General features: G+C 44.8%; 1 protein-coding gene across 2 annotated transcripts in view; it reads right to left on the bottom strand.

Annotated features, from left to right (window-relative positions):
* Window positions 1-223: 223 nt before the first annotated feature.
* DHDDS (dehydrodolichyl diphosphate synthase subunit) overlaps window positions 224-26,727 on the bottom strand; it is a 153,622-nt gene continuing 127,118 nt past the window's right edge. For both annotated transcript variants that reach the window (XM_069224040.1, XM_069224041.1), the window contains exons 7-9: window positions 7,056-7,170; window positions 5,637-5,744; window positions 224-2,125 (exon numbers count right to left, since the gene is read on the bottom strand). In XM_069224040.1, the coding sequence (XP_069080141.1) occupies window positions 1,892-2,125; window positions 5,637-5,744; window positions 7,056-7,170 (457 nt within the window). In that variant the 3' untranslated portion in view covers window positions 224-1,891. The remainder of the gene's footprint in view (window positions 2,126-5,636; window positions 5,745-7,055; window positions 7,171-26,727) is intronic.

The raw sequence follows: 26,727 nt of genomic DNA, 5'->3' as shown, positions 1-26,727 counted from the left end.
TGGCACCCGTACACTAAAAATCACAAGACTTCTGAAAAACCTTGGAGTTGATATCAGTGATTTTGGCAAATTTGAGAAACCCTTTCTGCAGAAGAGAATGGGGTACGGCCTCACATCCAATTAAAACGAGGCACAGCGGTGCGCAATCTGGACTCCATATATTTGTTGTAGTTTTACCAAGCACAAGCACAGCTTGAGGGAATTTGAACACTTTACAGCAGCATTAGACTACATTAGACAAGGTCAGATTTTATTGTAAGCACATGAGATCAAGTGATTTGCCGAGAATCAAAAGATGTCGAGCAACGCCAGACTTCGAGCCTGAGTCCCCAGATCCAAAGTTGATAGCTCTGGCTGTGAGGCTAGATCCATATTTCTCAGTTTATGAGTGAAATTCATACACAAATGGTATGTTGCGTACAATCACGTGTAGGGAGCACATTTTTTGTTGAAATGGCTGCGTGAAGTAAACAGACGGCAGCAACACTTACTGGAAGGCTCACCAGGAGTTTTGCTTCGGAATGGTTTCAAGAGTTTGTTTCCAAACTGGAATTAGGGCCATTGTTGTGCACCTCTGCAACTGTGCACAAACAGGGCTAATAATTTTAAATATTACGTACATATAGACAAGACTTTCACAACACTCCAGAAATCACCTCGCAACCCATCACTGGGCCCCGATCCCCAGTTTGTGAGACACTGGCCTAGAGATATTCTACAGTTCCTTTACTTCAAAGCCGGGGACAGGAGCCAGTGCAATACAGACAGCAGAACCTACAGCCCAGTTCATAATGCCTGGGAGAGTGCTAAACCATTGCACTGCAGCCAAGAGAGCTCACAGGAGTGCCACAGTCTCAGCAAACCCTCAGGCATTATACCATAGAACTAGAGAGCTTTGATGCATTTTATCACTGCCAGGCAAGTTCATAGCCTTTATTTTACAAACTAAAAATGCTCCAAAGTATTACTACAGCCGGGTAATTGCTTTTCGTGATTCTAAAGTTCAAAAGAGTCCTGCACTATCTTCTACATAATTGAGGCAAGACATACTACAGCCTTGGACAGTCCCCCACAACCAAACCTCAACGTAGGAGAGCCAGAAGGCATCACATTACAGCCCAGAAGAGCTCCATCAGCTATCATACTCCAACTTAGGAGAGCCTGAACCACTGTAATACAGCCCACACAAGCACAGATAATATGCATTTGTGCAAGATGCAGTCATGAAGCATACAGACGAGGAGAACCCAGGGCTATCATTTACTTTTTTACATCCCAAAAGAATCAACAGCTACCATACTACAGCCATGGAGAACCCCAAGCCAGCATACCAGCATCTAGGCAAATATACTCATCAGAACTGCAGTCCAGGAAACACAGGGTCAACCTACTGGAGCCTAAAGCCAGCATATTAGAGTCCGGGATTACCTTGGGCCATTAACTTACAGCCAGATTGAGTTCCTTCCCTCACTGCCCCAGAGCCAAACAGCTTTTTCTACTCAAAGTACGAGAAAGAGGTCAGCCCAAAATTAATCATGCCATCTCTTTTTCCTTAAAAAAAAACATAAAACCAGAAAAAAACGGATGCACTTCACACGAATATTCTCGAAAGTGATGGCAATGCCTGGCATGACGTCTTTTGATGGTCTAGGAGGAGCCACTATTTCGGCTGGGGATAGTGGTACAGTCCAGTGACAGGCCTCCAGCGGCGGCAGGGGTGCACCTTTAAGAGAGAGTGCACAGAACTCCTTTCCTGGATTCTGCCATAGCACGAGTGCCCCCAGTTTCACCAGTGGAGACGGTACAGTACATAAACTCCTTCAGAGTGGCCAGTCAGATTACTGTAGGTAGTTGTCCCCTCTGGCCAGAAGACACAGTGCAACCATTCTTGCTACGCTATGCAGAGGCCACTGAAAAAGTCGCATCTTTTTTCTTCCAGTGCCTGCAGAAAGTTCTGTACTCTCTCTTCTCGCTCCGTTTGGAGTTGCAGCAGCAGCATTTTGCGGAGTTGAGGATCTGCATGGGGCATCGTCGTTGCAGCCTGCTGGAGCTTTTCTGCCACCACGGCCTGGTCAGCGATCAACTGCTGCCGTGTAGTCTCCTCCAAGTGAAGGTCTCTGGCTTTCTGAAAAGAACAAATTAAGAGAGATCAGCTTCTTGTGCGCCGCAATGTAAGACCAGGCACAGAGTAAATGGATACGCACCAACACTATGGGGGTGATTCTGAGTCTGGCGGGAGGCGGAGGCCGCCCGCCAGACTTCCCCCACCAAAATACCGCTCCGCGGTCGAAAGACCGCTGAGGGTATTTTGGGATTTGCCCTGGGCTGGCGGACGACCGCCAAAAGGCCGCCCGCCAGCCCAGGGCAAATCAACCTTCCCACAAGGACGCCGGCTCAGAATTGAGCCGGCGGAGTGGGAAGGTGCGACGGGTGCAGTGGCACCCGTCGCGTATTTCAGTGTCTGCAAAGCAGACACTGAAATACAAAGTGGGGCCCTCTTACGGGGGCCCCTGCAGTGCCCATGCCGTTGGCATGGGCACTGCAGGGGCCCCCAGGGGCCCCGCGGCACCCCCTACTGCCATCCTGTTCCTGGCGGGAGACCCGCCAGGAACAGGATGGCGGTAGGGGGTGTCAGAATCCCCATGGCGGCGGAGCGCGCTCCGCCGCCATGGGGGATTCACAGGGGCAGCGGAAAACCGGCGGGAGACCGCCGGTTTTCCGCATCTGACCACGGCCGAACCGCCGCGGTCAGAATGCCCTGCGGGGCACCGCCGGCCTGTCGGCGGTGCTCCCGCCGACCCTGGCCCCGGCAGTCTCTGACCGCCGGGGTCAGAATGACCCCCTATGTATCTCTGTATGGAGCCCTTAGCATGCCTTTTGGTGTTGTGCTTGTGCATTCGCCAATGTCTCTTTAAAACAAATACCTGCAGATGCCCAGATCCCTCCGGCTGCCTTTTAAAGCTGGAGAATGAAGCACCTGCATAAGCCTGCTGCCCAGGTGCCGAGGCTCTACAAGACCGGTCATGCAACAGACAATGTTCACCAAATGTGCAGTGTGCTCTTTTAGTCTACTGGGATTCAACAAACCTAGTCTAGTTTTATTAGTACAAAATTAGCTCCTCCTAGGAACACCTCTCTGCCAAACAAAAGCATACATGAAACCTAGCTTTCCCAGGCACTCTAGCATCCATTTGGCTATGGACAGATGAGAGCATGACAAAGCACGTCATAAGTTCAGGACATGATGAAGGGTTAGTGAAGTCAGACCGTCATAAGACCAAGATAACTCCTCATTTTCTGTGGGCCTGTCAAAATGGCCCTCAAAGAGGGTTCCCACAACTTCCACAGGAAGTCTAGTTTGCCATTTTCCGGGGATGATCTCTCATTCCTCTGTGCCATGGTCACTATCCCTAGGGTAGGTTTTAATGTCAAGAGCAAGTCACTAACTTCCCCCTCTTTCTTCCCTTTCAAATTTCAAATGCCGAGGGCAGCCAGAACTAGCATAATTGTTTTGTAAATGCAATGAAGGCATCTGGTCCCAAATTTCTGTTTCGTAACTCTTCCAAATATAACATGCACCACTGTTTCCCACTGTATACCTGTATTCTTTTTTTTTTTTTGTCAACCGGTTGTGTTTAGATTTTACATAACAAACAATAAACAAATTGTGAGATCTAGACATTCTCTTGTATCACACACTGCCATAGATCATAAATCCTACGCTATTCAATATTGTTTATCGGATTGTCATATGGGTATATCCACCTCGAGGCCCTACATCCACGTCCCACCATTTCAGACTCCTGTCCCCAGGGTCCAGCCGTTCTACTGACCCCTGTAGTTCTGTAGGAGTCTAAACTTCATGGCCAAATCTGTTCATTGTCTGAAGATTGGTGCATGGCCTCTTGTGTGGTTAGAGGCAATTGGTTTTATTATGCAATCAACCTCCTTGGCCTCTGCATAAAAAAAACTTGAATGTAATGCAAATGAGAAGTGAAGGACAGTGAAAAATAATTGGAAACATCAGCAAAAACAAAACAAAAAATATGAGAGCACAAGGCGGCATCAGAGTTAAATTCACCCCACACCCCAAAGTCATTGTAGACTCTGGCAATGTTAGTGTCCACCAATTTGTCCATCCTGAACAACTGTAGTCGAGGTCCGAAAAAAAGTCTATCCATATAAGAGATGGAATGTATAAATATTAGGTTGGAAATCTTATCAAATGATTACATAAAACAATGATAACCCCTTTGGAATCGATCAAAAAGTGAAGGGGGCTTTCATACACCATTTTCTGAACTTTAAATGTCTTTTTGGAGAGCACCAAACAAGTTCTTGCGTAAACTGTCTGAGAGCTTCTTTGGGTCAGTCCATACTTCAAGGACATGGGAGGCTGATTTTGAATGGCCTCCTGGAGGTCTGGAACTTCTACGACCGAGTTTTTCCTGCTTTGGTCATTATGTTAGCAAGCCCACCTTGAATCCTTCTCAACAGTAATCGACTCAGAAGACTTACATTTCTGGGCAGCTCACGATGATCCAATCCAAGGAATGACAAACTCAAGCCGGATATGTTGACTTTTTGTATTTCTTTTTTATGTTCTGTGGCCCAATTACACTGATAACCTTGGAAATGGGGTCAAGCCCTTACTTAATTCCTGTGGCCTAATTATGCCCTACTACTCTTGTGTGTAGGAAAGGCAGTACTTTATTTTACAAGGAATCTCTGGGTTCACCTTGAAAAGGTGTTTGTATATTCGTTAGTAAATTCAGTTTATGATAGATCATCCAAATTGGATTATAGTTCAATTATTATGAGCATCTGTGCTTTCTTCTGCACTGGGACACTGCTGGACAAAGAGTCGAAGACATTATGGATGGGCTTCCCTTTATAATCACTCACATCTTTCACATAAGGAGAGCTGCATTTTCCCAAGTACAGTTGATCCAAGCCAAACATGCTTATACTGGCACCTCTTTCTAGCATGAAAAGGACCTTTTCTTTAATTGCGGACCAGAGCTCACACTTCTGCTACTACTAATGGCCCTCTTCTGCTGCCTCTGTTGCTCCCCAGCTCATTTGTGCTTGGCAGTCATGGACATCTGAAGTTCTTTGGATGGAGGGGGCAAGTTTCTGGATAATCTGAGAGGTGATAATTGTATTTGGCATGGATGCCTTCACATGGTATTTTGTCTCACACAGGACCCAGAAAAATCTCAGGAGTTTGCGGAAGGACCATTTTTTCTAGAGGTCTCAAACTTCAAGGAATCGCCTCCTCATATTCCTAGCTACAACACACCCTTCATGCCTGCAGGGAACAAACAATCCGTGATACATTAAATCATGCAGTCTCCCCCATAACATCCAAGCAGGTCTGGGGTGACAAGCTCATTATTCCGTAAAAGCTGTAAATCTGAAACTATTTAAATAACACAAATACGCAGCATAAGTGGTCATTTACTGTGCAATGACAGCTAGCTGCAAAAACTACAAGGATGAGCAAAAAGTTACCAAATCCTAGAGACACAGTAGATATCCAACTGCAAATGCAAAGGTCTGGGTTGGGTAGAGTGTAAGGGAAGAAGAGGAAACACTGCCATGCCTATATAAAAAAACATACATATTGTAGTTACCTCCAGCGCACTTTGGTTCAGCTGGTACTGGAGCACAGCCTCACACAAATTCCAGAAGGAATATTCAGGCCACAGGACAGGCTGGAAAACTAGGCACGAATGAGAGGTCTGTGGGTGAGAAGGCAAACATATGAAAAAAGAAAATGAAACTTCGGCTCCTACCGACAGCAAAAAACTGTCTTAACTGGTTTATTCACTTAGGGGGAGAAAAGGGCATATTTAATTTCTAGTGCCACTTCAAGGATATGTCAGATGCCTGCCATTCCTTTCAACACCAGTCTCTCCCACGATCACCCACAAGACTCTCGCTTTAACTTAAACCTACTCGAGAGCCAGTTTAGATGCCTTAATCTGGTTACCCACAAGACAAATCACTTGATCTCCCTGTGCAACCGTTACCATTACTGGGAATGCTTAATATCCCCTATAGGTGCCCTACCCTTGTGAGCATCCCCAACCAGCACTCTGTGCCACAATTCCTGTGTCTAGGCTTCATTTTGGTCTCTCTCTTGATGCTCAAATGTCAAAGATGTCCTACTGTCCATGACCTCACCCTACAGGTGCCTTATCCCATATGTCTATGGCACGCTTGTGTACATTATTCTTTCGGTGTTCAGTCTTTAATGGCATCCTTAGTGGCTGCCCGTTTTTAAGTGCATTCTCAGTAGGTACCCCACCAAGGATTCCTAGATGAGGGCAAATTATATCCCCAACAGGTATCGCATCCCCAAAGACAACCAGTAGGTGGGACAAGTCTTGACTTGTATCCCTTGAGGATGGTAAAGCTCTGTTTCTATGCAAGCACTCTCAGGGGCTCTTGTTTTGATCAACCTTTCTCCAGGTGCCATGTCTTAATGGTACGTTATTAAGACAGATGGCCTCTTTGAGCTCGGGGACAGACTCAACGTTTGACCGCAACTCGCCAACTCCCTCATTAGCTACCCCAGTTGTAACAAGAGAAAAAAATGAAGGAATGCTTTAATTAAAAGGTAACCACTGATACACTGCATTTTTTTTATGCTGTGGCATTACAGAAGAGAACTAACCATGAGCAAATAAATACATTTTAGGCCTAACAAAAGGACGGTTCACAACAAACAGCTAGGCGACATCCCCTTTCAATGGAAAGCAAGCAACCCCAGATATGTTCTGGCCTTACTTGGCCTCAATGTGCAGCTCGAGTAAGGTCCCAAATACAGAATACCACATAACCCATACTGGAGAATACCCGTGCCACGGAGGGCAGCTCAAAAGTAATTATCAGTGGTTCAGATTAATTCAAGCGTCGCTCTCACACATCCGCCTATTTAGCAGGCATAGGCTCTTTACCAGAAATGTGATCTGTGAGCTAGACAAGATAAAGACAATCAATACCAATAATGACACCACCCCCCTCTTGCATCACAGGCAACAGCATACCTGCCACAAAAGGAAGTCGCTCAGGCGAACCTCTCCTGAGGTACGGATCAAGAGGTCGGGATTTGGGGAGTTATTGGTGTAGAGACACTTATCCAGTAGAGATTCTGACACATCACTAAAACAGAGAACCAGAGATGGTGCGCATTTATCTTGTCAGTATATGAAGAAAGCAAGAGAAACAGGACAAGCGCTCAGAGGCGGCCAGAGATGATCTAAGAGATCAGATAGCTGAGAGACGCAGAGGGAGAGCCAATGTGATTTTTTCCCTTTCAAACTTCTTAAGGGCTCCTTCCAATTGTATTTGATGATGTCAAAGCAATGTTTTTTTATCCTCCAAAGATAAATTAATAATTGGGTATAGTCCCCAATGCGGTCTGTATCATAATGGGATCTATGCAGTATGCGCATAGCACACAACTACTAATACACCTTTGTAGGATTAAAAAAATAAAAAAAACATTGTTTTGACAACATGAAATACAATTGGAAGGAGCCCTTAAGAAGTCCCAGTGGGGATGAAACGCATTGGCAATGGCTACAATCAAAACATTTTTATAAGAAAACGAATCATAAAGAATACAAACTGCACATAGGACTCATCTGCGGTTTCACTGAAACATGGACACAAGTTGCATTATTTGTGGAGTAATATTACATTTGCGATTTCATTTGGATTGCTGAGGAATTTTGCACCACACCAGACAAAGATGCCTGGAAACTAAATCGCCTGAATCCAGCAATGGAAACCTTTAGATCCCAGAATAAAGGAAACAAAAAACAGTCTCACCTGCAAACAAATACATGCATATAATTTTCCACATAGATTGAAACATCTGAAAAATTGAAAAATAACCAAATATCAAAAGAACACTCTGACTCCGTTCAGTATCACCCCAGGAAGGTGAAAGACACCCAGATGATAAAAGTGCAGCAGGACTATACAAATGATGGTAAAGTGTTACACAAATACACATTACAAGAGATCATGTATCAGCTCCTTTGTGTCCTGCTTTGTGGACCATATTTGATGTGGGAGAACGAGCGGCGACAAGGACAAAGCTAAGGATGGCTGACATGCCAGCAGGCTATTCTCAATCAGCCAGCACTTCCATTGTGGTAACTCTGTCCAAGTAAGTAGTGTAAGCTACCTTAGTGAAAGATTCAAGTTCAGCAGCAGGCTATAACAAGAAAATGTTTTGGGCCAAAGTTTATTAAACTATTCCTTGCCACTTTCCCAAATTTGCATAAGAAGCCTTTCCTACTATGTTGGGAACTGCTATATTGGAATATTACTTCACCAGTACAGTGTGGTGAGTTAATCTTCACACTAAATTAATGCTTAATTAGATTACAGAATATGAAACAAGTTAACTATGAACATGGATACTAATGCACCTATCTTCTCCAACTTGCAGGTGGAGGCATCAATGATAGAATTCTTTATAAGCTGTGAGGACACAAATGGAGCACTCAGTGATCAAAATGTAAATGTAGCATATGGTGTGAAAGTGTTCCAGTGCGAATGTTTGAATGCACATTCTTTACTAGGAGAATCACTGGATTTTTTGCCTTCCCACCTTGGTGGCATGCCTTAAAGGGAAGGTTTGGTGGTTAGTGAGAAAACTATTGGAAATGTGGTATAAGTCGTCGTTTTCAACGTACACATCCAGGGAGGGTGGAGTTCTATTAAGTTACTTGTTCGGTTATCCCACAGCTGGGGAAAGGCAATTGGTTTTTGTCACAGTGTTGAATAGAAGACGATGCATGTTTCTCCTGGCCCTCTGAACCTCGGTGTGGAGTGTGGGGCGGGGAGGGGGAGCCTGTGTCAAGGCCTTTGTCACCAATATGGTTGTTCAAATAAACATGGTCACGTGGAAGGTCAGTGGACTACGTGAATATTCCAAACGTTACAGGGTCCATACATTTCTAAGGAGTCAAAGAGACTCATCTTAGGGAGAGAGACGCAAAAACTGATCATGAAATGGAGGGGGCATTTGTATACAACCTCTTATTCTTCCTACTCCAGGGGGAGGTGAGAATTTAGGTGGTTTCTGGGGTCCCCATAAGGCTCACATAGCGAAGCGGACATTGAGGGGCGATATGTTCTTGTGCAGGGTACTCTAGACGGCAGGACGCTCACAATTCTTAATTCATATACCTCAAATGTGGCCGAACAACATTTTTTCAAGGGTCTTCAGGACGTGTTGGGGGATAGTATGGGAGCTCCCATAATAAGGGCAGGTGACTTCAACTGAATCCTCGAAGGTAGGGAGGACCGGTACCCGCCAAAAGATGGTACCAAACCCTTGATGGTGGGCTCACTTACGGCAGTGATGCGGAACCGCAATCTGATAGATGGTTGGCATATGTTACACCCTGAGGGATGGGAGCTGAGCTGCCACTCACGGATCCATTCCTGGTGGGAGGACTGGATTCCTCTCAGCTTACTGCAGTGAGACACTTGAGGAGGTTTCTTTCAGAACCCTCTCCAACACTACTGACTTTGGCTTGGAGGGATAGTCCAGCTGGGTTCAGGACATGGGGTATGGCCTCTGACCTCCTTGCAGATGTTGGTTGCAGGGCAGAACTGACAACAGCACTGAAGGCTTACCTCAACTATCTGGGGGACGATGGACACCAGAGTGGCTGAATGTAGGCACTTAAAGCAGTAATCAGGGGTGACTGTATAGGGACGGCCTTTCGGGTTGGAAGGTGACTAAGAGAGGAACTCAAGGTGCAGGAGGGGAAGATAGCAGAGTTCCAGCAACAAGAGTTGTTCTCTTCAGAGGTGCGCGCACAGACACTACGGGTGTACAGAGGGCTCCAGTCACTCTGGGACACTTTAGATAAAACCCCACACAAATCCTACAGACAATTCTTGCATTGAGAGTAACTAGTCTGTATGGCTTTTTGCATGGGTCCTAATATGTGAGATAGACTTACCCTCTATTCTGAACATCAGAGACTCGCAAGGGCAGTTGCAGACCGGCAGGGACATTTGGTCAGCCCTGCTGGATCAATTTAGGGTGGTTTATTGGACGGGCCTACAGGGCTCAGAGGAAGACATCAATAGTTATCTGACTAGAACTGGACTGCCCTAGTTGTACCCAGACCTAGCACAGGAACTGGAGATGAGTCACTCCATAGATGAGCTGACGAAAGCCCTGAAGGCCCTCAACACATCCCTAGCCCAGGGCAGGGACAGGTTCCCAGCAAAGTTTTAGAAGGCATACTCTAAGTCTTAAGAAAAAGCTCCTGGAGGTCTTTATAGAGGTGAAGGGTAAAGGTATCCTTCCACCAACCATGTAAGAGGGGATAATCTGCTTTATGCTAAAGCCCAGGCGAGACCCGGAGGACCCTTCCTCTTACAGGCCACGCACTATGCTTAACAAGGATTCTAAGATCCTTTGCAAAATATTAGTGACCAGACTGCAGAGAGTGATTCAGGATCTGGAACACGAGGACCAATGCAGCTTTGTGCCGGCCCACAGTACGACTTAATCTCCATAGATTAACTCATGTTACATATTGCCTTGGGCAGTGAAAGGAAGTTAGCTCTAGTCTCCCTTGTCCTGGAAAATACATTTGCTATAGTAGAGGGGCATTACCTAATGGCCGTATTGCGCAGCATGGGATTTGGTCCCAGTTTCTGAGCTTGGATCCAGCTTCTATATACTCAACCCAACATACGTATCAGAGTGGGGAGCAAGATTTCTGAAGCATGTGGGCAGGGGTACCACCTTTCACTCCTACTTTTCACACTCCTTTGCAGAGACCCAGAACACATTTGTGGGTAGGACCGGCCCACTGTTTACACTATGCTAAGGTAAAGAATGTTGCAAGGGAAATTTGGAGTGGGTTCCTGGAGGCACCCTGCACCACGAGGGCTCTGCCTGGTCCGATTGGTTGGAGGTATGGGCGTCAACTTATCACACTGTCCTATAAGCCTTCACGGAGTCATGCACCACAAACAGTATGCAGCCTGTGGGGCCTGAGTGAGAAGCTGGGAGAGCCAATTTCAGATACCGATTGGGGGAGTTCGGCCTCCCTGGTGCGTGCAGTGTCCTGCAACCAGAGATTCAAGTTGCTGCATTTTCATTTTTAACATTGCACATACATTACTCCGCATCAACTGAACAAGATAGCCCCCACTAGAGGTACCAAGTGCACATGCTGTGGAAAATCAGGGCTACTCTTTTTACACTTGGCTTGGGAATGCATTAAGATTTAGGACTTTTAGGAACAAGTGGTATCATGTATTAAGACTGCAGTCGGCATACAAGTCCCCTTGATGCTGCTGGCTTGCCTATTGGGAGTGGTGGTGTAGGCTACAGATACCTTACCAACTCCTACAGCTGGCCCTCTTTTTAGCGAAACACCATGTGGCAATCTGCTGGTTGGGCACTACAGCTTTCTTGGTGGACCACTGAAGGAGAGACCAAATGGAGTGCAGGGGGACAAGGGACAGCACATGATATTTGCACCTACTGATGACAGAGCATCTGATGAGAAACTACTATGGACACAGTTATTGAATCAGTTCTCGGAGGATACCGATCAGGACTCACTTCATCCGAGGCAGAGGGATGAGGGAGGATTGGGTAGATACCGTTGTTTATTTTTTGTTGACTGAGTGTGATATAAATGTATTCTTTTAAGAAGGTTGAGCTTGTCGCCTTGGTTCATCTGACAACAACGTACAGAACATGTCTGTGTAATATTCTGTTTTTCATAATTAATGATGCGACTACACAGAATGAAAATAACCTCCTATCATATGTATCTGGGGTACCAACATGCTTGTAACTGTAATTTGGCACTGCGTGGTTCTTTTGTTTCATTATTTGAAACCAATAAAAAACAGTTTATTTAAAAAAAAAAAAAAAATAAATATGAACATGGAAAAACTAAGGTTTTAATATAATTCAAGTGTTGGTGGCCCCCAGGCACCAAGTTTGTAAGAGCCACTTGCTAAGAATATCTTGGGTTAGTTCATTCCACTGTGTTAACAGTCAGTAGGATGATTTTCATCCAACCAGTAGTAGAGCGCGTAAAAGTAATATAAACTTTGTTAGTCTTATACAGAGTGAGAAAGTTGCCCTAGGTCAATAAGCTGTTTTTAATATGTTTGAGAGGAAGTGCCTAATATTACACTTGGACTTTCATTGAGCTTCATTGTCCAGGCAATTTGATCATCGGTGAAATGGGCTGAATTCTGACTTTTCAAATGCTTGTCCAAACCAAACAATCTGAAAATTCAAACAATATAGAGTATGTGTTAGTGGGATCTCAAAAACAAAAGATCCCTTTGGTGGACTCTTGGAAACATACCTTAAATAACTGTTGTCTTAATTTTGGGGTATGCACCTTTTTGATACTGGTTGGGTACCCTTCGAGAACATCTTTTGTCATCTAATCACCTATGCACTTACTTGTAAGGCATGGTATATTTACTGGGCAAATGATCAGTGAAATTATTCTCTCTCAAGAAGGTTTTGCTGGATCCTGTAACTAATTGAGCAATTTTACTAATCCTAAATAGTATAATGAGTTACTTAGATTTGGGATTAGTATTAATCCTGCTGGAGAGCAAATAGTTCAGTCCAAGCAGTGAGGGCAAATAATGGAAAATAGCCATGTAGGTGGACTATCACATATAAACTTGAACATGTACTTTGAAACTGTCTTTGCAATCAAGCAGTTTTTTTTTTTTTTTTAGGTCACATGTTTCTTCTTTTTAATGTATACTCGAGACATGATGTTCTTATTGTGTTGCGAAAACTAGAAAAACGCGACTGCTACTTCCTTTGCCCACTTTTTGCAATTTAGCCTATCTTGGTACCTGTAAATAGACACACTTGTTTGATTACTGGGTGCTTCAATGCAGTGCTTAATTTGTGCTTGTTGTTTCCGGTGCTGAGCACTGGCACTTATTTTTGAGGGCCGGCGCTTATTCTTCTGCCTCAAGCATTTGCTGCGAGCAAAAGCCAAGTTTTGGAAAGACGGAGGAAGAGAAAAACAAAAAAGCGGCACAATGAGGGAAAGCAGAAAGCTGGAGGTCAGAGCTGAAGGGGCAGGGGGTGGCTTTAAATGGATTGAAGAGTCCGAGATGGCTTCCCGTTTACGCTACAGTGTTCGCACATTTAATTGCAGCAGCCGCATGTTTAAGAGGAGGCCTTTTGGCACCGGCACCTTTTTATTTACAAAGTAAGAACTGCTTTAATGTATTGATTTATTGTTTTAAAAAGTCATGATGTACTGTACTTTACAGACTTTGCCTTAATACACATATCTTTGCTCCTGAAAAAACAGCAGTATCTTGTCTTGAGAGGTAATACTTATCACAGAACATAGTTGCTCCCCAACCTATTCTCAGCAAAAATTCCTGAGCAGTATTGGGCACAGCAATAATACTTACTTTCCCTGCTTAGAAGAGCCACAGGAATGGACAACCACCTGGTAGTAACCTGTGATTTATTCCAGTTTGTTCAGCCATGATACACTAGTGTCCCATACCACACTGAGGATTGAGCTGTGGTAGCATATAGGTAACTGGGACAGATCCGTACCATTACGAAGAAAATGTTGTGTGTGCTCTATTTCTTTTGCAGCTCTGATATTCTGTGATATACCTGGGGGGGAGGGGGGTTACAAGGCACTAGCTTGAACCAGCAAGATGGCACTCCCTAATGCTTAATTCTGTCCACCTATGTGAAATGCAAATCAAGCACATACATTTGGCAGTGTCACAATGTAGACTATTTACTTGGGGCCATAAGTTCTCCCATAACAGTGGCCATGCTTGCTACCACAAAAAAAGATTCAACAAAATATCCCAGCTGAGTCCTCCTGGTGGGGAGATTTTGGCATGAACTGCAAAGTTTTGTCACTAAAAAAGTACATGGGGTAGATTGTTTTGGATTGGAGCAGGGTAGATTGTTTTGGATTAGAGCTGATTGGACTGGGGTGGATTGGACTGGTCTGGGGTCAACTAGACTGAGTGGGGTGGATTGATGTGGGGTGAGGTGAGGTGAATTGGCATGGATTGGAGTGGGGTGATTGGATTGGGGTGTAATGCAGGATTATGTGTTAAAGCAGAATTTCAGAAATCTCACATAAGAAAAACAATGTTGCATTGCAATATTTAGAACAAGATAATTGTCATCTTTTGAGAACAGTGCCCACTAGCAAAAACAAAACAAAAACATGAGTGCAAAGTGGGAAAAGAAGACTTGGCATAATAAAAGAAGAGTTAACGATAGAAAATAAAACTTTGGCAAAAACGTGCCCAGCAGGTCAAACAAAATTGCAGTCACACACCTTCTGTTTGCAGGGCCCTAAAATCTAAAAAGAAGTACCTCAATCACCCCAGGAGCAGCAGAGGGGCACTGATTAAGTTGAATCAATCAGTGCTTGGTCCCTGCTCCACAGACGGGAACAGAAATTATGCTTAGCCTGCAGTGATGACTTATGAGACTTTAAAGAAAAGTGCCAAGTAAGCTAACAAGTGGTAATTAACGGGCGGGCTCCAAGCCCTTTTTAGTTTACAACAGAGTCTCACATGTGAGATGCATGCACTAGCGTGTGCTCTCACAGGCTCAACCCTGAAAAAAGTGGAGCCGGGCACTGAGAGTGTCAGCAGCCCCAAAACACTTCTGCATTCTCTTGCGCTCCTGTTGCTAGGCAACAGGGTCAGGGGAAATGAATAAAACTGGCTGGAACACCTCACAATTGTCAAGTGGGACTGTAGGTGGTTGATGCCGGTTGAAGTGCTGTAGTCAGAGTCCCAAAAACACTCTGCAAAGAGAAATAATGCTGACGGCCCTTCAGAGGAAGGACTGCCCCTGGTATCTGCCCCTGACCCACATTTAGCTGATGACGATCACTAGCAAGATATGATAAATAAAGCAGTAGAACCCACTTTTACTGCAAGAGAAACCACCCCTTCTCCCAAGAAGTCAAAGGTGGTTCATGATGGGGGTCACAGATCTGTCAGAAGAGAAAGGGGAGCTGAGAGGGACATACATCCAGAGAGCAGAATTAAAGAGGGTTTTAAATCATCTAAGAGAGAATCTCTCTGTCTGCTACCTCTCAAGTGGAAGAGGATGATTTTATCCTCTCTATATCGATGAAAGGATCTGGATTACCTTCCCATCAACAAAGCTATCCAGGGGCTTCTGTCTGGAGAATAAGAGGCAGTTCTCTGATCGGGAGTCTGCCATTATCACTGCATCTTTTTGGCAAACAGCCTCCCATTCAGGGGCCTACGGCTGCAATTTTCACAGGTAAGGCAAGTATTATTTTGTTGTAGTCAAGCAAATGGGTGCATCAAACACTCATCCTTGTCTTTGATCACCTTTTGGGACCCTTTTTGGCAGCCTTCCTATAGGCCTTGATACCATTCTGCACATAGACCTCGTTTACAACTGAAACCACTCCCAGGCTATTCAGTCTTGACAAGATCCTCATATCCTGTGTAGGGTCGAAACTTTGTTGACACCAACAAAAGACAGACCTCATGTTTTAGGGGGTTATACACTGGTGATACGATCCGGTATACATATACATATTATACACACACCCAGTCTTTGTTTAAACCAATATACTGTTCGTGTCCACGAAATGTGTCAATTTTCTTGGCTTGGTAATGGTTTCTTTGATTTGGGGCTTCTTGCAAAAACTATCTCACCACTTATCTAATCACATAAATCTAGTCTCTTCATTTTTTTTTAATGTCTATTTAATAACATTTCAGGACGGACAAATTGAATATCACAATGATATACTGGTTGTTCTTCATGTGTTATGTTTAGATTGATCCTTGACAGAATTTCTTTTCTCAATGTAAATGTTTTGATTATGATTGATTCTTTAAAGGATTTTCCTGCCTTACTATATTGTTTTCTTGTAAATCAGTTCCATGTGAGCACATGTTACAAGTTCAAACTTGATACCCAGGTTCACATTGACATTTGGGTCACTCTTTTACCTTTAGATTATTCCGGGCCTGATTACAACTTTGGAGGAGGTGTTAATCCGTCCCAAAAGTGACGGTAAAGTGACGGATATACCACCAGCCGTATTACGAGTCCATTAAATCCTATGGAACTCGTAATACGGACGGTGGTATATCCGTCACATTTGGGACGGATTAACACCTCCTCCAAAGTTGTAATCAGGCCATCTGTCTTGAAAATAGGTAGATTTGGAAAAGCCTCATTTTCAAAGATTCCTTTCAACACGTTACCTACTTGAAAAAATCCAGGTGGAATTCCCCTTGAATATCAAGGTGGACTCTCTGATGGCAGACCTTGCTTCGAGTGGAACTATCATTTCAGAAGATGTTCCGTGTTCTGATACAACCGACAAAAGTGAAAGGAGCTACCAGAAGAGCTTATTCTGCCCCTAACTTTTCACTAAGGGCAGGAACTTAGGCAATATACACTGCCCAGGTGCTACTTGAAGTCTTCCATGCTTTAATTGAGGAGCTGTAGTAAGTGAAAGATGGCACTGATGGAACACAAGTCAGATTCCTCTCGGACATCTCTTTTGATAGCTTATGCACAGCTGCCTCTGCCTCAGCAATGTCAGTTAGGAAGCACATTTGGATGAGTTCATGGGGAGCCCAAAACTCCTGTTTAGCGGCAACTAATTTTTTGGTTGCTAAATTGGAAGATTTGGTATTAAAAAAAAAAGAAGAAAAAATAAAAAACTAGCCAAGGACCAAGGACCGCAAGTGGTTGGGTCCAGCCCGCCCACCCTGGTAGAGAAAGAGGTTTTTATTATCACTGGGCTTTTGCTCAGCAATCCACCTCCAGGGGAACTGGTCAGCCCTTTTGTGGTAGGGGATGTGGCCAGAGGCGTCCTCTCATGGATAAAGCCCAGCAAAAGCTCTCCAGTTGCTGCCAACCCTTCATCTGTGCCAAAATCATGACTATCCCGACAGAGTAGATGAAAAAATTCAGCATTTAATAAAGGATTGGCAAGCAGACGTGTGAGATGCATGGGCCCTTCATGTTGTTCAGGAGAGGCATCAGATAGTGTTTTTGACAGAACTAGATGATTTTTTCTTGTCAACTCCAACATGCCCTGTAATTCTTCAGAGCCAAAAGAAAATAATACACAACCTAGTCAACAAAAGCTTCTTTATCTCAGCTGCATTTTACAAAAGACTGGGCTGTTTACTCCTTTTTTTTTTTTTTTAGTTCAAAGAGCATTAGGAGTATTATAAAGTATCAATAAATACATACCATACGAATGGTTCAAATAGGTGACCTTGCAAACCATCCTTTCATTAGTGACACATAGAATGTTTCTTGCTTCCCGGGGCCACCAGGAATTGTATCTGCTTATATGGATTCAATGGACTTCTCAAAAGTATCTAAAGTTCAGTGTTTTTGAAAAACATTTTCAGTTTTGCATCCTGCTATTTGGACTGCCATCAGCCCAGACAGTGTTCACAAAGACTCTGACTCCGCTGGTGGGTAACATGCATGCTTTGTGTCTTTTAGTCTTTCCCTGCCTCAATGACTGGCTAATTTCTGCCTCTTCTTTTTCAAAGGGACTGGAGGCAGTGCAAGTGGTTTGCAAATGATAACATCCCATGGCTTTCTACTAAACAAAGGCAAGTCAAAACTTTTACCAGTTCAGAGACTGTAATTTATCGGAGCAGTCTCTGTAACAGACGTGGGAAGGCTGTTTCTTCATCCTGCAAGATGGAAAAAAATGATCACTCAACTGAGACTTCTCCTTAGTTGCAGTAAAGCTCCGGGAAGCCACTGGCTTGCTGTTTAAGGAGACATGGCTGCCTCACTGTTGCTGGTCCCTTGGGCTTACTTTCACCTTTATCATCTGGTGAATTACCCTCTTGCACACTGGAACCCAGTGTCAAAGGACAACAATCTCAGTTGCCATCTCTCCAGAAATAGTGAACAAGTTGCAGTGGTGGCTCAAGTGTTCAACCTGAACAACAGGGTCTTGTTAACCTCTCCTATGCTAATTAGAGTGACCAAAGATGCCTTCAGTCTATGTTGGGGGTCAACAATGGGGGCAATTCAGTTTAGGGGATATGGTCCAAGGAAGAGCAGAACAACTCTTCCAAGTGGAAGGAACTATCTGCAACGTAAAACACTCTTCTAGCATTTGTCCCCTTTCTCAAGGATCAGGTATTGAGAGTCCCCGCAGAGAATTTACCCCCTTCTCAAGGATCAGGCATTGAGAGTCCCTATGGACAATCAGGTTAAACAGCATATATGAACCACCCAGGAAGTACAAGAATTCACAAGGTAGTCCATCTAGTGAAGCTCGTGGGGATCTGGGCAGAATGGATGGTTGTCACTCTGACAGTGATATATCGTCTGGGAGGCAGAATGTCCAGAAAAACTGAGTTGCTCTTGCTCCTTCCCGTCTTCAGTCTCCATGACTCGTTGTCCCAGAGTAAGAGATAACATAGCAGAAGAATGGGGTGGCCTTGGTTAGATCTTTTTGACTCCACTCAGGATGCTCATCTTCCAAGATTTTGCATCCTCTTGCCACACCACAGCCCTGTAAGGTTGATGCGATTAGCTTTAGATGTCTTTTGTTCACATTCCCTCAGTTTGCTTTACTGTGCACAGTTCTAGCTAAGATCAGGGAAGAACAAAAGGAGGCGATCCCCTGTGACTCCTCACTGGTTCCTCTGACCATGCCTTTCTCTTCTTTGCCGAATGGGTGTGGGACCACCTTATATATTCCCAATTTATCATCTCCCCTGATCATTTCCTCTAAGGTACCCAGTACTTCTAGAAAGGACTCCAAGTTACTTTCCTTGGCAGTGTGGCGATTGAAAAGCACAAGTCAGAGTCCTTAGGTTGATCTCTTGGAGTAGATCTCTCTATTCATAATCCGAGGAGACTCCGTAAGCAATATGAGAGCAATTAGAGGTATTTTAATACTTGGTGTTTTTTTAAAAGGCGTGCTCGCTGCTTCACATGAGGGTTCTCTTAGTTCTGGAATTCTTGAGAGATGGATTTTTGATTGGATTATCAGTTTCTACATTATGTAACCAATAGGCAGTGATCAGGCACAGTAAGAGGCTCTTCAAATTAAGCATTGGACTCTAACTTCCCGGTTCTTGTGGAGTTTTGCCCTAAAAAGGCCTGTGGCTTATGCTCCCATGCCCTCCTGGCTCTGCCACTGATCCTTGCAACACTTCAGTGTCCTCCATTTGAACCCTTGGAGTCAATTACCTTAAGAGTCATGAACTTTAATGTATGTTTTTTTCTCGTTGCTATTTTCTCGGTTGTAGACTGGGGAGATTGGTGCCCTTCTAGCGGTTTCACCTTTTTCGAAGGCAGGATGGTTTTTAGACCAGGCCTCTTTTTTTTTCTCCCAAGGTTTCTTCTTTTTTTCAACTTATCTCAAGATCTAGTTTTACCAGCATTTTCCCCTTGTCCATACATTGACCAAGAATCTCTTTGGCATCTACTGGATATGCATAGGGCTCTATACATTTAATTACTCAGAATAGCTTGGTTCGTTCAGTAGATTTCTTGTTCGCCACATTCAGTATGACAAACAAAGCTCATCACCCTTCTACATCTACTCTCAGCAGATGGGTGAGAATGACCACTTCTCTGGCATATCAAAAATTAAATATTCCAGTTACCGCTTTCATACAAGTTTGGTCACTAGGAAATGTGTCATCTTCATAGGTAACGTTTAAGAGGGCTTCCCGTAAGATCACTGGTGCAGCAGCAACTTGGGCCTACCAAATACTCCCCTTTTTTTACAGCAATTTTGTCCGAAGCACAATATTTGTATTGTGTCATTTAATACATTTGCACATACATCTTATCCTCTTAGTGTTTTCTGATTTTTTATTTTGTTTTGACACGGCTTGGGTACATGCTCAATCGGTGTGGACTGTGGTGAAGGGGGTGGGCAGGAAAAGAAATGCTTGGATTACTTTACAGTAACATTCATTACTAGGAGTCAAGGTCTTCATTGTCACAGTCGTACTTTCCCACCCTCCACCCCCTTGGAATAATTTAGAGAATGGTAATTTTTTTTAACACTTTTACTTTCACTGCTGTTTGCTCTGACCTGTCCAATTTTAATAATGTTGGGTGGAAAAGGGTGTGTTTGGGAGGGGGAAAATGACTGCCTAGATTGAGAGTTGTGTATTCGCACCTTCTTCATTCAAGTCAACCATTAGACAGGAGAAACAGACAATGGTTTTGTTTCTAGATCTTTTGCCTTATACAATTCTTCCATGTCCAGTTAGAAACAGTCTTTTTGCGACAGGATTACTGAATGAAAGTGCTCCTGGATTTATTCCCTTGGTCTTATATTTTATTGAGCGACCCTCATAACAGCACTGGCATGCTGATCATCATCAAGATGAAATGGGGGACCAGCCAAAAATAGCCATAAAGGTAAAAAATAATGTACTAATGTGTCTCAGACACATTTAGCGATTCCCTGTGGGTCGCAAATAGACCTGCCTCATCAATATTCATGAGGCAGGTCACAACTTGCAACCCAATGCGAATGGCCACAAGTCACAGGGATGGTGGTCTGCTTGGGTCAGCAGGCCACCATGTCTGTGATTGCATTTGCAATAAGGGATTTATTTTATTAAATTTCCAGAGGAAAATGGGATGGATTTGAAAAACAAACATGACGGGTTTTTTTTCTTCTTCATTTTGTCATAGTAGGCAGTGGTCCGTAGGACCACTGCCCTCTCTTTAAAAAAAATGTCTGCACCCCTAGGGGACCTCTTCCCTTTTGCATATGGGATACCACCACCTTGAAGGAGGTGGCAGACTGCAAATGTTTTGCGACCGCATTTCAGTCACAAACAAGTCGTACACGCCAGTGCGAGTTGCTATTAGGAAGGGACGCCCTCAGCACGCCCCTTTCTAATACAGAATCGCAAACCCTATTTTACGATTCAGGCATAGGTTACAGACTCGCAAAATAAGGTTAGTAGACTAAAAAAAGGCGTCTTAGCGCTCGCAAACGGCCCGCTTCTGTGAATTGGACCCTTTGCGACAGCTAGTGGCCCCAAATCCAGGCCCCTAACACCCCAGGTCACAGAGGCACTGAGATCCCACAGCAATTAAGAGCTGCAAATAAGGGTAGGTTGCGCTAGCCATGAGCCACACGGGGCTCCATAAGAAGGGGGCTAACGGCCTGGTGACACAGAGGAACCAGGTAGGGGACCAAATGCCACCAGGAAATACCCGAATTCCCAGAGGACAGCGCTGCTGAAACCAAAGTGTGACGTTGGGAACTGATCGATGCTGCACCCATATACAGTACATAAGAGACCACAGAGCAGTGTCAGAGTCATCAAGGACCCCATAGGGGACCCAAGGGCTCGATGACTACGCCAACACAGGCATGGAAGGGAACCTTACACTGGGTGGAGCTGTAGATGACAATCGCACATGGCCTAAGGTGAGGAGGATGATATTTGAAGGTTATTATTTGGGGGGTGGGTTGGAGGTTAAGGGGTGGGACTTGCTAAGGGCTCACTGTCTGAATTCCCAACTTGAGGGATCTTGGGGAAGACAACTCGGTCCATGGACACACAGAGCCCACCAACCACAGGACCCCAGTGGCTGTGAGCAGAGAGACACATTGAACTGCTGGGGCGCACATGCATGTGGTGCTACCATAAAGACACCTGGGAAAGGCGAGGGGCCGACTAGATGGACCTAAATAACACCTGACCCATAAAACAAAGTAGTGGCACTCGACTGAGGAGACCTGCAAAACCAGGAACACGCCACAACTCCAGTCTCAAGAGACATAGGAAAGAGGGGAATCTTACAACCACTGATAAGGAAAGTTATATTTATACTGTAAGCATCTGTTCTTGGCATGTAGTGCTATAGATTCACATGCTTTGCATACTCCTTCCGTCTAATGTTGGGTCCGGATGAGTGCAGGTTAATTTTGTTTAAAGAAGTCTTTTGAGCTGAAGTGACAGCTGAATCTAAGGCGCAGCGGATTTAAGTGTTTGAAATTAGCTTGTCCTCTGAGCCCAGTTTTCAGTGATCTTCTGGGAAGTATTGGAGGAAGTCCTCCATTTCGTCCCAGTGGGCACTGTCATGCCTTGCAAGGAGGCCCACAGAGTTTGCAATGGTTGGCTGATTGCGTTGCTACCCGTTTCCCTGTCGCATCAATTCTTTTACTTTCTTTAACTGGCGGGAGGGCACTGCCACTTGCAGGCAGTGCTAATTACCAGGAAATCTGGTGGAAGTTGACCCTGAACTGGGTCAGATGGATAGGCCTTGTACTTCTTGCCCACCTTAGGCGTTATAACCCTAGCTTTAATAGGGTCTTTAAACATGTATGTCAAAGCATGCCCTTGAACACTGGAAGATATTGGGTGGATTGGTGTCTGGAAGAGAGGATCTCAAACAGAGAATCTTCCTCTAAGGGCTCCTTAGGAAGTTTCACCTGATGGACTGAAGTGGCCCCACTGATAAGCATCAGAGTCTTCAGGGGTGAGGGATGGGCAGGATCGAGTTCATAGTCTGTGTTCCCTAGCAGGTCTAGATCACAGCTATCCCATGGGTCACTCTCAGAAGGAGTGTCAATATTGTCCGACCCCTTCTATAGCCAGCGGTGTCTGAGTGTGGAGAACCCCGAGGGGAAATGTTGAGTGGGTTCCCTAAAGAGTGAAGGAGGGAGGGTGAGTGAGTGGAGGCAAATGAGGTGGAATGGGTGGTAGTGATGGTGCTGTGAAAAGCAAAGGACTATTTGCCTTATCTGTCTTCTTGCAGATCTTTGGAGTGGCTGGAGTGTCCACAGCCTCTTGAAAGGACTACTGTCTTTTAGATTTTAGAGTCACAGCTTTGAAAGGGTGAAAAAGGATGCATCTGGTATGAGGCTGGATAATAATATTTCTTTGTTTGAGTCCAATTGCTCTTGCAGTCGATAAATGATGGGCTCCATTGTTGTGCCAGAATTGGACTTGGAGATCGGCTTCTGATGCAGAACAGGTCAGTGCCGAAGCAACCATCTCAGAATGTTTTTTCGGCACCGAGATGTAGACAGGGCATCCAAAGTAGTTGCTCAGTGCCGACCATGGCCAGAAGGCAATGGTGGACAGATCCTCTGCTTGGTGTCATATAGAGGTTAAATATTTTTTAGCTGAAGGCTGTAATGGTTGGTGTGTGGTACCCTCCTCCCCCACCACACCGACTGTTGAGATCGACCTGGAGATAGAGGACCTTCTACCTACTCAAAGTTGGATCTGGTGCTGCCCTCAATGGGGAAGGTCTCATCCTCTGTAGCCTGTGGTTGAGGGTGTTGTTCTCCCTCAATGTCGCAGAGACCAAAAAGGTCTGGTGTATCATTGAGGCCGTGGATGAGACAAACCAGACTCGATCAAAATCTATATCTGTCGATGCACAAGGGAAAATAGGAACGCGATTGAAGACAATACCGACAGAGGCGGAAGGTACCATGTGGACTGAAAGAACCACCACAATAGTATTGACCAGAGCACACGTACAAACCAGACAGCAGGGGTATGCAAAGCATGTGTATCTACAGTAATACATGCCTCAAACTGGTTTGCCCCAAAACCGCCAAACAGCTCCACCTAGAAGACCCAATGCCCTACTTGTGGAACAGAATCCACAGCTGGCAAATGCGGCAAGATTTGGAGGCGTTCACATAGCAGTTATTCTTGTGGCCATCAAAGACACGACGGCAACACGCACCACAAACAAATTGACATGGCAACGCAAGAAGTAACTCTTCTAAGGGCTGACCACAAGAAGATGGTGGTGAGAGTCGCAGAGACAGAGTCCATTCCATGGTGGCTGATTGCACCAGCCACATACAGGTATTAGAACGAGAGGCTGCCATACTATTGAAGAAAGTGAAGACCACCTGCACATGGAGCACCGCCGTGAGCCTTAGTGTCCTGATTACTATACTTCTGAGACGGGGATCCCATTTTGTAAATGGCACGAACACACAGGTCGGGGCAGATAAAGGGTGAGAAAGTCAACATCTACATAGATGAAAAAACAACAGTGCAGCGACAAAAGGGGTCACTTAAAATATTCAAACAATACTTAAAGAAACTGGAACTGAAATTTGCCCTGCTCTTCCCTGCAAAGCTACCAATAATTGCCCACTGAAAGTCTAATTTGTTCACAACAGAGGCAGAGGTCTGGGAGTGGCTGGAGAGACTGGAGTACCCACCCCCCAAAAACGAGGACAACACTTGCGAGTCCCGATGGAAAGAGAGGAAAATATATCGTAGATCACAGAGGCACCCAGCCACAGCCCCACTGCAAGGATCAGGCCATAACTGAGCGAGCAGAAGTGGTGACTGAGATTCAACAGAACCGCTCCCTGGAAACTACTAATCAGTGGGTGGGACTGAATGGAGAAATTGACGAATCTGGACCAGAGGGCTCAGAGCGAGAGGGACCATAGGAGGAAGCAACCCTGTCCAGGGTAACCCCTATGACATCCGAAGAGATCATATGAGACAAGATGGTCAAAGATAGAAGCTCTAATTGGGGTCCCTGAGATTCCCCCACACACATTGCGGGCGCCATCAGAAAGGCTTGTAAAGGCACACATTGAAACTCAGGGGGCCTCTGCCCCACACACAAACTGTAGACTAACCTTAACTGGTGTTTATATTTCAGAACCTTCATATAAACAGGTGACAGACATACTGTAATTGGGGTGGCAGCAAATTTTAGGCCTACAGCAACATATGGTAGGAAGAGGTGGGAGTTGGGAATCTGTTTACAATTTGGCAACAATACTTAGATTCACAGGACTCATGAGGGGAACACGCAAATCTGGTAGGTTAAAGGTAAGGAAGGGCGGGAAGAGGAGGAAACGACAATGGCAGTTCACTCTCTAAAGCTATTGACACGGGACGCCAACGGACTGGGGAGCCAAATTAAACGAGGTCTAGGGGCAAAAGCACTGACAAGGCATGCAGCAGATGTAGTGTTTTTCAAGAAATGCACATGAAAGGCGCTAACTGCAAGGAACTGCGCAGGATTAAATATGAATCAGTGAACCACTCAGGATACACCACAGGCTCCAGAGGACTAGCAATAATGGTCAATAAGCAACAGCCTTCCACGTGACGAGGACATGGATGCACAAACTGGAGAGGTGCACCGCAGTATTAGGAGGCTTGGAAGGGGAGGTGCTAGCACTGATCAATATCTATATTTCACCTGGACTACCGACACACTCCAATATCTAGGTGGCATTGTTACTGAAATGTCACAAGCCACAGCTATCTTAGGAGATTTCAATATGGTTCTTAATGCCCATTTTGATACAAAACAATTCAAACAAGTACACCAACCTCAGCCGGGAAATTAGATAACTTATACAAGAGTAGGGACGGGGGGGAGGGCATATCTGGAGAACGCTGCACCGAATACAGCAATGCTACTCATTACTCAGGAGCTCACAATACCCATTCCTGTATAGATTACTTCTTTATCACAAACATGAAGGGATTATACAACCACTCACAGCTCTGAATAACATTAGAAACACCTAAACTCTGAAGCAGGGTTAAGTGGAGAATGGCTACATGGAGCTTAGCGAATAATAAAAGGAGGAAGTGGAGTGCCTACACAAAGCAACAAAACTACTTTAAAAGAAAACACTGACATGTGCGGGATGCAGCCACGCTATGGGAAGACTACAAAGTCACGATGCACTATAGGCAGACTATATCCAACAGAGAATTAAAATTAACTTATTACTTAAAAACAGAAGAATACTGATTGCTAGAGAATAATGCAGTAAGTAAAGGTGGCCTATGCAGCCAAGCAAAAGCGAATTCATGAAGCAGGGGATAGGCGGGAAAGCTCCAAACGTGGCTCAGGCACAGAGAGAAGAGCAGACACCATACAAGAGAAGTAATAGCCCCAAATAGAATGAATGTAGTTGATAGCAAGGCCATAGCAGCTACAATGCCAGACAGCATGCAGGATTTCTAAAGAGACAGGCTGCATGTATCCGAACAAGACCTATACGATTTCATACATAACTGCCCATGCAGAAGACTGGTGAAACAAAGGGCACAGAAACTGAAAGATGACCTTACAGTGGAAGAAGTGCAGTTTGCACTAACAAAGATATAATCAGGAAAGACCCCGAGACCCAGCGCACTCCCGGCAGAACTTAAGAAACTAGCAAGAAAGGTAACAGCATCGCTCGAAAATGTATACATCGTGCTCAGACCTAAAGCAAGGAAGCCTGCAGAGATAGACGGGATCCCTACCGACCGATATCACTAAACTCAGACATTGTCTTAGCTACAGTATTAGCAAATCGACTAAGAGGAGTTGATACACCCAGACCCGACTAGGTTCATGCCTCACAGATCAACCAAACTTAACCTTTGCTGCCTATGCAATAACATAGCTGCCACAGAAGGGTCAAAACTGCCATTGGAGATAGCGTCGCTAGACGCCAATAAGGTGCTTGACTAAGTGGAGTGGACTTTTCTATTCGGCATCATGGGCAAAATGCGGCTTGGCTAGAAATTTCTTACCTGGGTTGAACTGCTCTATAAAAACCCCAGGGCACGGTGAATGGAATATAATCTAGAGGATCCCCCCAAAAAAAGGACACCCCTCATCACAGATGTTATTTCCTGTTGCAATACAGCCAT

Source organism: Pleurodeles waltl, chromosome 3_1 (genome assembly GCF_031143425.1).
Source record: "Pleurodeles waltl isolate 20211129_DDA chromosome 3_1, aPleWal1.hap1.20221129, whole genome shotgun sequence".
Lineage (NCBI taxonomy): Eukaryota > Metazoa > Chordata > Amphibia > Caudata > Salamandridae > Pleurodeles > Pleurodeles waltl.
Note: the sequence above shows the minus strand (reverse complement) of the source record. Positions and strands in the feature narration are given on the sequence as shown.